This window comes from Triplophysa rosa, linkage group LG5 (assembly GCF_024868665.1).
Source record: "Triplophysa rosa linkage group LG5, Trosa_1v2, whole genome shotgun sequence".
Classification (NCBI taxonomy): domain Eukaryota; kingdom Metazoa; phylum Chordata; class Actinopteri; order Cypriniformes; family Nemacheilidae; genus Triplophysa; species Triplophysa rosa.
In genome coordinates this window covers 12389596-12403295 of record NC_079894.1, presented here as the reverse complement: position 1 = coordinate 12403295, position 13700 = coordinate 12389596, and the positions used below count along the sequence as shown (strand labels likewise).

Below are 13700 nucleotides of genomic sequence, written 5' to 3'. Positions count from 1 at the left end.
TTTTTAAGGGTGTTAAAGATTGGAGTTTGAAGGTCGGAAAAGCTACTACACTGGTGAATGTAAAATCACCCTTTTAATCTGACTTTACATTGCCAAGAACGAGCAGTGCTGGCACTGTGTAGTCTCATGAGTAAACTCTGTGCTTTCCACCCCCGGTTGACTGACCTGACTTGATATTTGGGCAGCTGCAGATATTTACCTTAGCCTCAGTTGCACAATTTTACAGGAAGTAAGAGTAGTCTTGTAGTAGTATCTATCTTTTCTAAACCTAGATTTGATTGAAAATGAAATCCATCTAGCCAATGAGCCACTGCATGTACCGTAATATTAAACCAAAAATACATTGCATTTGGCCACATACTGTATGTTTCAAATTTTTGCAACTCTGATATGCCGTCCCACAGATTTCTATAAACAAAGATACCCCCAGATATTTATTGGAATTTTGTAAACTTTATCGTTTTTAAGCCTCAGAGACTCACCATACAGGCTGTTAATGAAAATGATCTGAAATACCGTCATATGTATTGTAATGTCACTATTGTTAAGTTTAGGGTGAGAGTTAAGGGTGGGGTTTAGGCATCCAAAGTATGTATTATTATTTTGCAGTTTGAAGCTATTTGGCCATGGAAACTGTGAAAGAAGAGATTGATTTCAAGAAACAACTATTTTGACCTCACCCAAAAATGAATGTTCTTTCATCATTTACTCACCTTCGAGTTGTTCCGCATCTGTATAAATTTCTTTGTTCCAATGAACACAGAGAACGATACTTGAAATAATGCTTGTAACCAAACGGTTCTTGGACGCTAATGACTACCATAAAAGGAAAAAAATTCTTTATAATTGTTTTGTTCTGTTGAACACAAAAGAAGATATTTTGAAGAATGTAGGACAGCAACAGTTCTTGGGCACTTTCGACTACCATTGCCATTTTTCCTACTATGGTAGTCAATGATGTCCAAGAACTGTTTGGTTACAAGCATTCGTCCAAATATCTTTCTCTTTTTTTCAACCAAACAAAGCAATTTATACAGGTTTGGAAAACTAGAGTGAGCAATTCAGACAGAATTTTCATTTTTGGGTGAACTATCTGTTTAAAGTGGCACTTTAGACATTTCAAAATACCAAAATAATGTGGGCCTGATGCTTCGCCATAATTTTCTGTGAACGGAAGACACATCACTTGGGTACACCTCTAGACCTACAGGTACAGAACAACATCATCATCAAAGTTCTGGAATACTATGGTGAAAAATCACTATGGTCATTCATTGAGATCAGACGTTGTCAGGAATTTGGTTGTGACGTACACACCATGTGACACCATGAAGGATGTTTCTTATGTTTTGATAGCAACTGTCTTATTGATCTACATCTTGATTAGCATTGTCCTTAAATCACGAATTGTAAAACACTACCACCTTTTATCAGGGGTGCTTTGATGCTTTTCTCTTTTGTCAATTCTCAAGGTGTTCTGTACATCATATTTGAATGTATAGCGTTTTTCTGCTCCAGGCAAATTGTACATTTTCTTGACTTTGCTCTCCAGTTTAAAAGGAGTTTCTAAATAAGGAGAAGATTTGAAAAAGCTGTCCTATATTATGGATTCCATGACATTTTTCTATTGACTACATTGATGTGTCTGGGTGCAAACCCGTGTTCGAGGGTTCAATAACCTGGTTGTATAAGCAGTTAAAGGTCACAATTTTCCCCAACTGATGTGATAAGCAGAAAGTCACAGAGCAAAGAGCAAACCAAGAGCTTTGCCACATAATATAGCCCTGTGGGTAGACCCAAGAAACCAAGGGTGTTTCTGTGGCATCATTAACAATTTTTTGTGTTATGTTACATTGTTTACACTTCATGAAGCACTAATAAACCTCTAAAACCCCCACAAAAGCATACAGCTCTGAATACTACTTCACCTGCTGGGTTTGTCTGGCCCCCCAGTGGCCATTCATACAGTTCAATCATTGCAAGAAGGGTGATGAGAGAAAAATGACGTCTAACAAACATCTTCTGATATAAGTCTTTGTTGTGTTTGAGCAAAAAAGGCCTTTTAACTTCATTTCAAAGGCAAACTATGTACCCTGGACAATCATTTTCAAGCCATGTGAAACTCTGTTGGTCTATTTTTTCTTTCACAACATGTTTCAAATTTTTTAACCTAAAAGACATTCAGATGCTTCTACTATTGATCAAGTCATGTTAAAGCGGAGTTTCAAGCTTTTTAACAAGCACCAACTCACAAAACAGAGAAAAAGTCATTAAAAAATTACTCCAGAAAATTACTCAAGTAGGCCAGTCGTCCCTTTTGTTTCAATGATTATATTTGAGAATGAGTTTTTGTGGAAATGATGCAGTATATAAAAAAGGAGACAGAAACTTACTATAGCTAAATGTCACTCCACTCCTTACCTGCACATTGCAGATGAGATTTTTGAGGGTGTGCCTCTAAAAAATAAACACCCACCCGTTCATCCCCCGAGCCCGTCAACAATAGGACCCCTTTGCTTAGATGATTCTGTTAACAGGAACTTCAGCAATTTTGGAACAAAGAAACTTTGCATAAACATGATAAGCCATCAGAAAAGCATTCCTTACAAACCTTTAAACCATCAGAAACCTTTTGAGCATTTGTATTCCAAATCTTTCCTAAACGTAGCTCTTTCAATGTGAGTGTGACAATGAAATAAAGAGTTAGACCCAAACAGGATGAGATGTGCTGATTTGTTTGTCAAATAAATATGTATATAAATGGAGCTTGGGGTGGCCCTATGAACTACAAACAGTTCCATGTAACCAGGACTTATTAAAAAAAAGTGGTAACAGGGCACAGTCAATTCAGTCTTTCTAGGGCACAAGTGACAGGATAGGAGGGGTGTGGCTTATATACAAGGGGAGGGGCTAATTCCTCTCTTGCACAAACACAGTCTCCTGCGGACACAGTCCTGCTTCCTGCAATGTGATGTCATAGTCCAAGTGAGTGAGTCTTCGACGGGGAAAGTTGGTGACAAGTTCAAAGCGCTCATTGGGGAACCCTTTAGACTGAACATGTCTCACCAATGCCTACAAAAGACAAAAAAAGAATTCATATTTCATACATCAGACCACTGCATTTAACTGAATACTGAAAATACAACAAACTATAAAAAATGTAGGAGGATGCCCACCATAAGATTAGCTTTAGCAGACAGTGCTATCTGTTCCCTCTGGCCATCCGGGTATCGCAGCATCAAGCGGGCTTTTGGACCTGCAGTCATTTTAGTCATATGTGTATTACAAACAAAATACATGCTTCAGCTTTAAACGAAAGCCAAAAAAGTTGTATACCATTGTCATCTGGTTCTGCTGTGCTGGTGCCAGCAGGCTCTGAGGGCTGGTGTGATATGGATCTGTGGTTCTCTCCAAGCTGATGCTGGGACTCTGTTTGTCCTGTCTGTCTGTGGCTATGTCCCGCCGGCTCTATGTGGTTCTTTTTACTCTCCTCTTTCCTGCAGCCCAACTCTTTGTGCAGGGACTTCCTGTGATTGGCAGGACTGTCTGCTATAATGGGTTGGGCTATGGGAGGAGCTACATCTTTGGAGACCTGTCCATCTAAAGACTCCTCCCCTCCCGAGCCATCCACTGAGATCAGACCTTCGCTGTCAGAGAAAGGTTCTGCATCTGAATCATCATCCGAGCGTGACTCGGCCTTGTCCTGGGTAGACTCGTAGTGTGTTTCTTGAAGAGATGCCCGGATAGCTGCCTCTAACTGACTGTCTTCACTGGCATCTATTAAACTCTCCTTTAAAAGAGATAAAAAAACATTAATGTTATGAAATAATTTAATGCCTTCATGAACTCCTTGGACTTTCTGGACCTTCAACTTATACTTACAGAACGAGCACGTTTGGCAGGAGGTTGACTGGACTGCCCGTCCAGCTGCCCATGTTCTGACAGGAAGCCTGTGACCTGATCCAGGAATGAGGACACATCTAACTGGTTCAACTCAACCATTTTTTGTCCTGTATTTGTCAACACAAATGTAAAAAGCAAATGAATACAAAGAAAGACAATATAATACTGTATATGTAAAAAGCTAATGAATACAAAGACATAATATAACAGCAGAACTTAAAGTAAAAATGTCACACATTTTTTTCACATGATGAGGCTCGTTATAACATCTATTATACATTTTTGTGACAGAAACGTAATAAATTAACACATTTAGATGCACTTTCTATTTTTAAGATTTTTTTAAAGTTACAACAATGCTTTAGGAAAGTTTAGCATTCTTGCAAGACAAAAACATGGAATGGCAAACCAGACGGAAGAATGTCTATCACTTCCTCAGCTGACATCCTTAAAGTGATAGTTCACCCAAAAATGAAAATTCTGTCATCATTTACTCACCCTCTTGTCATTTCAAACCTGTATGACTTTCTTTCTTCTGCAGAACACAAAAGAAGATATTTTGAAGAATGTTGGTAACCGAACAGTGATGGCACTCATTGATTTGCATTGGTTTTGTGTCCATATAATAGAAGTGAATGGGTGCTGCCGCTGTTCGGTTACCAACTTTTTCAAAATATCTTCTTTTGTGTTCAGTGGAAGAAAGTCATACAGGTTTAAAATGACAAGAGGGTGAGTAAATGATGAATGAATTTTCATTTTTGGGTGAACTATCATTTAAATTATTCGATTACACATTGTAAATGATTGGGCTTCTTTTGAAGGCATTAAACCGGAGAAAAATGCATTGAGTGGGTGGACAAAATTTGGGCTGCTTATGAAATTAAAAACCCGCCCAAGCAGCTTGCCTTTTCCATGCTTTTATTTGAAAGTTATTTCAAAACGTTCAAAAATAATGTGTAGTGCAGTAATTAACACATTATTCCTTAACACAGCCCTTCTTGGTTTAGTTTAACCAATCAGGTCTGGGTCTGGGATAGGGAGACCTGTCAATTAATCTACCGTTGAGATGTAATGACTCGTGAGTGACGGGGTTTTGGTGCAATAAAGGACCAGATTTTGTATATTGAAGCGATCGCAATGCCAAAGTAGCCCAAATACAGTACATGTTGGACGTAACGGGAGAGTAACTCAAATCTCACAATGTGGTGACAGACGACTCGAAGACTTTGTAAATATAACAATAACTGAATTCAGAGCACAGTTGAATGATTTAATAAATATATGAATATGGGATTATACTACTTCTGTTCATCATCAGCACACCTTTAAACTGTACAGACTGTGCTCTGGCATACTCGTCCTTGACAGCTGCTGGACTTGCTAAATTTTGCATTATATGTTCTGGAATATATACTTCTTTGTATATAATTGTCATTCTTCGATTTAAGGATATAAAATGGTTATCATCGTTGATTGACATTGCAATAAATTTCTATCACATTATTTTAGCAGTTAAAATTTGGGCTGGTATTTTTGGAGTTGGCGGGTTTTAGTGAGCCTTTGGGCTGGAAATTGTCCTGCCAATCAGGCAACTGTATACATTGTCACGAGACAAAATCTGCTGTGGCTCAATCACAACAGTAAATGCATAAGGGCGATCGCACGGCCTTGTGTCCCTTACCTGTACGGGGGTCCAAGATAGAAATATAGGGGAACTTGTTAAGCTTGTAAAACTGAATGTACCTCTGCCCTTCCTCACTGTCGTGGTACACCTAAAAACAACAATAGCTTCAATCCAAACACCATTTTACAGCTCATATTGACATGTTTTGTCACATATAGAAAATACAGTGGTGGTAGGCATTTATGTCTGTGTAAATGTACCTGCCAGAATATGAAGTGTTCTCTGATGAGGTTTTTCACAGCATCATTGCTCCACACATCTCTGTTCAGACACTGGCAGGCAAAATCCTGAACATTCTGAATGTTGATCATCAGCCATTTGTTGTCAAGCTGACCACAGTCTTTTGCCTGAGGTGAGAAAGTCGCTCAAAGTCAATACACATGGCTGTTTAGTCATTCATTAGATTTAATCAATTTAGTAAAATCATAGAAATTACTGTCTCAAAGCTGCCTTTGTGCATGAGTTCTATAGGGGGACGGAACAGATCGGCTAAAGTGCTCAGCTTCTTGTCCTTTGCACTTCCGTTTCTCAACTCCTGCTCCTGTCGGACTAGAGGGACACCAAAGAACAGCAGAGAACTGCTCACAAACCGATCTTGACTATGTTTGAGTGAGAGTATGCCATCAACATGCCTCACAGCTACTCACTGGTTTCAGTCTGAAAATCGCGAAATCCGTCAAAGATCGATCGCGCTGGTCTACGCCTCTTTGGTACTGTGAAAAAGAGAAATGACTTGATGATATAAACAGAACAGGTTAGACCTGTTTTACACTACACATGTAAGCAGAACACATTTTTGTCTGTACACATATTAAAGGGATTGTTCCAAATAGGTATAAATTTCTTTGTTCTGATGAACACAGAGAAAGATATTTGGAAGAATGCTTATAACCAAACAGTTCTTGGTCACCATTGACTACCATAGTAGGAAAAATTACTTTATAATTTTTTGTTCTGTTGAACACAAAATCAGAATCGGAATAAAAAAAGAAGATATTTTAAAGAATGTAGGACAGCAAACAGTTCTGGGGCACTTTTGACTACCATTATAATTTTTCCTACTATGGCAATCAATGGTGGCAAAGAACTGTTTGGTTACAAGCATTCATCCAAATATATTTCTCTGTGTTAAACCAAACAAAGACATTCATACCGCTTTGGAACAACTAGAGAGTGAGTAATTCATGACAGAAATTTCATTTTTGGGTGAACTATCCCTTAAACATGTAATTCAAAACTGTAATTACATTGCAACAAGGGTAACTATTTGAACTATTGTTTAAGTAGATGCATGGTTATATAATGTTTGAGATAATGTTATTCAGTGGTACATATCTGATTTCTGAACTTTTGAAGCGGTTACGCAGTATAGATGCTTCTAGTGTGAAAGTCCATTTGTCGCTATAGTTGCTCTGCTATATAACTCTGATCTGCTTGTGTGTACAGTGTAAAACAGGTATTAGCTGCAAGAGACAACATAAAAAAATGAGCACCGCATTACCTCCAAACAAGGGTTCGGGCTCCACCAGAATATCTTGCTTCTGAGGAATAGGTGCTCGCACATCATCTCTGCCAGAAAGGGGAACATACATTGAATAACGCTGCTTCAGACTGAGAGAACAGTGCTTGTTTACAAACGTCTTAATGATGCGGGGCAGACTCCGAGGGGATTTGATGTTGCTTGACAATACCGAGACATCTGGAGTCACTCACTCTATGGGTGGATGTCTGCTGCTGGAGGCCCCGGCTGAACTGGCGCTTGTGCTGGGTTCCTCTGCGATCCCACCTCCATCCAGAAACATGGTAACTGCCATCTCTAGGTTATTGTTACATGCTTCTAGCATATGCTTCCCCACACTTTCTGTAGCACCTGCAAAACCATGAAGAACATTTATAATGTGAAACACGCAGATTTTTTGTGATTTCTCACACGAGTTTCCTGTCTGAAATAATTTATAAAGAGCTACTGAGTTACATAAGATAAAAAAGCCATTGTTTCTGACAAAACACAGCAGTTTATCAGCAACGACAGTCATCAAAAATAAACAAAATTACATGAAGATTATGAAGGATTCTTCATTACCTTAAATTAAATCCTATTATGGTTTTACTGTTGACTTTAACTATACATTGATTTTGGTGTAAGCATCGAAATCTTTGTTACAAGTAAAGAAACGGGTATTTTACGTATATTTTATAGTATTTTAGTACGTTGGTGTTTTTTAAGATTGTAACATTAAGTAAATATTGCAAATATGTTCAAAAACGCAACGTGAAAGAAATCCTGCAATATACGGTTACAAATGTGCTGAAGAGAGAAGAGCTGCGCTCAACTTTCGCTCGTTTTTTTTAAATTCTCAAATGCCCACCCCTCAAGAGCGCATGCGCACATTCAGTGCATCTTTCACATTTACAAAAAAAGTAGCGAGCAGCGAAACATGGCACTGCGTTTCTGATGAACAAAACTGAAACTAACAAGCGATACAAACCACCAAGTAACGTTAAGCCTTTAAATCAGCCTGCGTGTGCACATCAAAGAACAGTTAGATTAACAGTTCCCGTCCGACAAACACAAAGGTGTATCACTTTGATGGGAGTTGAGAGAAGCATACACACAAAACGGATAATTGATTTAGTATCTGCCTACACAAACCGCCATGTTGTGGACCATGGTTTATAAACCAGACACTTGCTGAAGTTATCTAACATACTCGGGGTGGCTGAAAACATCCTAACCTGTAGCATTTAAATGTGCCCACGTCTTTAATCATTACAGTCTTTCAAAAAAAAATAATCTGGTTTACTCGAGTGGTTTGAATATAAAGATGTTACACGAATAGCAGTGATGGAATAACAGAAGCAACGTTACAATGCTCAACGTTACAAGTTTAGTCCGAGAGAGTTTTACATAACCATCGGCATATTTTGAAAAATACTTTACATTACATGTGACAGCCATTTCATGGTTTGATTTCTTTCTTTCGCATTTAAACCTGTTTTAAAGCAAGTGGAGATAGCAGCTAGCATCAGCTGTCTTTCGTTACAGTCTCTTTCCTTTGCATGACAGAGGGGGCAGTACTGATGGTGAGTCTCGCGATTATTCCTCCCACATACATCAATTCTAAATGCACCCCATTTTTCTAAAGAGAAACAGTCTGGGTAAAAATTCCCCACAAATGTAAAATGTCAATATTTACCAGTTATGGCTGTGAACTGTTGTATTAACCCATTAACCCCCGGGGCTGATGCGTATCCGAGAGTCGCCATCTTGCCGCCACTAACAACAACACGACTGTACGCATGCACGTCGTCCACCAATGAGATCTTTTTCTGTAGCTTCCTTTTTGCGTCACTGTACTGGGTCTCTGGGTAATGTAGTAATCGCGTGGAAACCAATTGGTCAAGTATGGTAAAAACACAAACAAAAATCTGAGAATAATAAACCCAACATCGTATCATGTAAAATTTAATTAGGACATTATTTTGAGTCTCTTAAATATATTAGGAATAAAAAAGCAAAACGATTGTATATGATTCTTGAAACGTATTCCTTTATCAATCTATTGTAAGATATCCCTTTTTTTCTCTCTCTCCCTTACATTCTTCATTGGATCTTTACTACTATTATAAATGTAACGTTGAATGTGATGTGATCCTCTATGTATGTATGTTTGTAATGTTCTTGAATAAAAGCATATATATATAAAAACGTATTCGCGTGGACAATTACTACAGCCAAATGCGTTCATGTTAGTATTAAAATAAGTTGCATTAGTAATGATGAATAAACAATCAAAGCACTCATCTCTGTAAATTTTGTTTATTTATTGTACATTCAATCCAGAAACAGTCAACCGAGCGTGCAAAATGAATGAAAATACAAGCAAATTAAAATAAATCCTATGCTGTTGCTATTAACCCCATTTAAATGGGACTGTTTATCCCATTTGTAGTATATAGTAATGGCAAAGTCAAGTTTAGACACCCCTCTAGTTAAGTACGAATGGCCTAACTGCCAGTCACAACATAGTTTTTCCATGAGTGTCTGTGTACATCTTTTTTGATTTATCTAAAAACAAAAAATAAGGTTGAAATAAATACAGAAAATTAACACAAATACTGACCTCCTGATATAACTTTGCCCTGTAGATATTAAGACTTGGTCTAAAATTGCTCAAGATGTTGTGGTGTGATATTTGTTCTTCAAACTGACTTAATCTGTTACTGGGGCTGTTAAAATGTAATATTAATGAAAGAGCTTTTCTTTCTTTTTTCTATGCAGCAGTGTTTCAGCATAGTGAGAAATATACAATATATCTTGATATATATCAAGAACTGATATGCAAGTTTCATCCATTACAGCCTGCCTACATATTACTCAAGAGAGCAGTCCATGTAGTGTTCAGTGCTAAACCAGATTTCAGAGAATTGTTATTTTCAGTACCTAAACAGAAAGTGAAGACTGACCTTTTTACCACATCATACAGTAACTGAGAATTCGCACTTGATGTAAACCATAAAGGGTGAAAATCTCTGATACTAAACAAGGGTTTATAACAATGCAATTATTACCTAACCACAATGATAAGGCTGTAAGGGTCAAAATTTCCCAAACTGCAAAAGTCGCTTTTTCTCAGTAGGGCCAGAGACCTAAACCGAAAATAAATGAACAAGCATTCATTCACGCTATAGCATGAGTCAGGGCATAGGTACAGTCTTTTTGTAAGTAAACGATGCCAGTACATGGAATGGCAACACTGGGAGTGTATTTTTTTTAAAAAAGCAATTAAAAGCGATAAATAGGGAAAGATGGTGATGATGTGTTTATAATGTTCAGATGATAGTGAGGGAGGGCACAAGGGCAGATGAAGTGGATGGTCAGAAACGGATGAAGGTGGCATCGATCTGCCTGACACTGGGCAGTGCCAGCATGATCTTGCGTCTATATTGAGGGTCCTTCTGCAGGGGGTTTCTCTCCAGATAGATAGTCTCTAGACCTTTGGCATTCTTGAGTTCATCCAGGTCTGCCCAGTTATCAATCTGGTTGTCATTCATCTGTGAGAGAGAAAATTCAACCATGTACAACTACAAACTGTATAACTATTAATTTGTGGCGAGGACTGAATTTCAATGATTGTATCAGAAATATATTATTTATATGACAACAGCATTACAAAGTAATCATTTGAAGGACGGTAGCAAAATATTTATATACAAGTATATAAATACAATGCCATACAAAAATATAACAATACAAACTGCTTCACACTATTCACAGCTTACCCAAAATTCTTTTAAGTCCGTCAAGTGGTTAATATTTTCAATCTTTTTTATCCTGTTTGCAGCAATATCCAAAGTTGTCAGCTTTTTCTAAAAAGAAGAAAGTGAGTGAGATAAGACCTACATTTTCTAGCACCCAAATATTCTAGGACATTTAAAAATAAAACCACAGCTAGATATGATGACAGATCAGAACACGTTGATATTCCCCGTGGAGTGAAGATGCAGTAAAGCAGGATGTGAAACAATTTTAAATATATTTAAAAATATATATAAAATTTGGCATATGATCTTACATAAATTGAGAGTATAAAGATGATGCAAAAATCTAAGACTTACATTGTTCTCCAGGCCTTCTATGACTTCAATGCCGTTATGACTCAAGTAAAGCTCTCGCAGATTCACAAGATTCTGGAGTCCCTCTAACTTTGTGATACGGTTACTCTGTCAGACAGGAACAGATGTTAATGTTGAAAGCAACATTTGGCAAAAAATTCCCTATTTAGCACAGGGGTACCTGAATACTGAGAACCATCAGATTGTGCAGTCCATCAAGGTTCTGTAGTCGAGTAATTTTATTCGTGCCAAGAAACAAACTCTCCAAGAAACTAAGAAAATCCAGATTTTCAATAACCTGAAATGGTAAAACATCTATCAAATGCAAGCTTCAAAACGTGTCTACATTATTAATAGAAAACATGTTATGTAGATTATTACAGATAGACAGCAGGTATGGCTTTTAATTTCTTACCCTGATACGGTTAGAGCCCAGCTCGAGCATTTGAAGGCTAGTCAGATGATCGAGGTTGGCAATGCTTGTGATCTTATTATGAAGCAGGAAGAGCTTTTTGATTTTCGTGAGACGGTCCAATCCCTCAATTTTCCTCAGCATGTTGAATGATACATCTAGCTGCCTGCAAAGCACACAACAGAATTTTCCAAAATCTGCTAATAAAGTGAATTCCCTACAGACCTTTTTGAGAATATCACTATACTTCTGTTTCGATCAGTAATGTTTTAATAACATTAGTCTGACTTACTCAAGCTCTGTTAGGGCCTCAATATTCTCTAGTTTGCGAATCTGGTTGTCATAAAGGTCCAGTTCCCTTAATGAGACAAGGCTTTCCAAGTTCTCAATGCATTTGATGAGGTTTTGTCTGAGAGAAATTGTCTGATGGTAAAAACAAAGTGAATTACTTAAAATAAGCAACATTTCCCCAATATGAAGTACTCTAGATGTACTTCTCTGACAGTAAAGTGCATTGTGCACAAACTATTGTAAAATACTCTTACCTTTGCTTTCTTAAGAACCTCTAGACCTTCAATCTTCCCAATTCTACAGTGAACCAGATCCACATCCTAAACAATGCATAGCATAGTAAGTAATAGCAGTAATAACCCCTTTCTCAGTCTCAAAACCTAAAATTCATTCTGAACCACCTCTTCATCTGGGTCTAAGGTTATGGTGTCCATGTCAACCGGTGACTCCTCTGGTACTATAAGAAGCAAGATGTGGTAGAGAGAATATCACATGTATTAATGTTATTAAATATCATCTTTTCATTTCTTTCCGTCACTTAATAAAATGCGAATGAAATGGGCAAGGTGGTCTCACCAGTTGAAGGGGCTTGTCGGGAGTCAACCTCTCCATTGAGGCTCTTTCTTTTGGTCTCATCATCACCAGATTCTTCAGACTCACCTCTCCTATCCACTATTAATATGATTATGAATAGTTCAGAGGCACAGAATATGAATGAGATAAATCACCAACTTACTGTGATGAAATGATAATGCACATGGTGAACGCACACACTTTGTTGTCACGTTACTTTAATCTGAAAGCACGATTTAAAAGCCTTCATCCATTAACATAATGCTGTATTAAAGTCCATCCCACACACACACACACACACACAGGCTTTGGTTGACTATCCCCGTGGGGACAGTCCATAGGCGTAATGTTTTTATACTGTACAAACTGTATATTCTATCCCCTATCCCTAACCCTATCCCTAAACCTAAAGATCATAGAACACTTTTTGCATTTTTAGATTTGTAAAAAATATTGTTCTGTACAATTTATTAGCTTTTTTGCCCCTGGGGACCTCAATTTTGGTCCCCACGGTGACACGAGTCCCCATGTGTTGGTGTGTATTCAGGTTTAGGTCCCCACCGGGATATACAAACATACACACACACACACACACACACACACACACTGATCCCACCAGTAACGTACAGTACAAGCATTATACCAAACTGATCAAGCATCCGAAAACAAACGCAAGCATCGAGAAACCCCCGATCCGTCACGTCTACTCATTCAAACACATGCATTCCTATACTTTAAGCATCTGAACAGGTATCGCGAGCCTGTGAGCTACATTAGCGAACCAGAAATGTGTGTGTGCACTGACGCCATACACTACTTTACACCCAACTGAAAAGAAGTCTGGACTAACGACTATCATTTAAATACTCTCACAATAGACAGCGAGTTAGCTTTCGTCGTTATTTCAAACATGAGCGACTTTGGTGTTTAACGTAAACAATCACACATTACAGTCTAAATGAATGGCGAAAGGACACTAAAATATTAACCATTAAAAAACAAAACCCTACTTTGAGTATGTAGGATGAGAACATATTTCTGCTGCTTTCATAAAATTAAAGCATCAATAACAGAGAAGTAATTTTTACCTTCCATCTCTTGAGGTTCTCCGACAGATAAGGTCGCCATTTTCCGCTAGCCCCACCCACTTTACTGGATTATTGACACCAGCATCCACCAATAGGAAACAGGATTTCGGGACTATAAATAATTATGATTATA

At 37.9% G+C, this 13700-nt stretch overlaps 2 protein-coding genes across 3 annotated transcripts; both read right to left on the bottom strand.

Annotated features, from left to right (window-relative positions):
• Positions 1–2015: 2015 nt before the first annotated feature.
• ubxn7 (UBX domain protein 7) lies at positions 2016–8890 on the bottom strand. 2 transcript variants are annotated; one of them, XM_057334104.1, is made up of 11 exons: positions 8529–8646; positions 7301–7457; positions 7089–7156; positions 6235–6300; positions 6024–6136; positions 5788–5934; positions 5585–5675; positions 3883–4010; positions 3337–3790; positions 3177–3256; positions 2016–3072 (listed from the first exon to the last, which is right to left on the bottom strand). In XM_057334104.1, exons 2-11 carry the CDS (start codon positions 7429–7431, stop codon positions 2911–2913), a joined length of 1440 nt encoding a protein of 479 aa, XP_057190087.1. In that variant the 5' UTR covers positions 7432–7457; positions 8529–8646; the 3' UTR covers positions 2016–2910. The 2 variants fall into 2 exon arrangements, with proteins under 2 accessions (XP_057190087.1, XP_057190086.1); XM_057334103.1 differs by lacking the exon at positions 8529–8646 and adding an exon at positions 8785–8890 and having other exon boundaries at positions 2017–3072.
• Positions 8891–9397: 507 nt separating this feature from the next.
• ppp1r7 (protein phosphatase 1, regulatory (inhibitor) subunit 7) lies at positions 9398–13651 on the bottom strand. Its single transcript, XM_057334129.1, has 10 exons — positions 13568–13651; positions 12483–12578; positions 12308–12363; positions 12161–12226; positions 11908–12038; positions 11619–11781; positions 11385–11501; positions 11207–11311; positions 10871–10957; positions 9398–10642 (listed from the first exon to the last, which is right to left on the bottom strand). Exons 1-10 carry the CDS (start codon positions 13605–13607, stop codon positions 10466–10468), a joined length of 1038 nt encoding a protein of 345 aa, XP_057190112.1. The 5' UTR covers positions 13608–13651; the 3' UTR covers positions 9398–10465.
• Between the last annotated feature and the right edge of the window lie 49 nt (positions 13652–13700).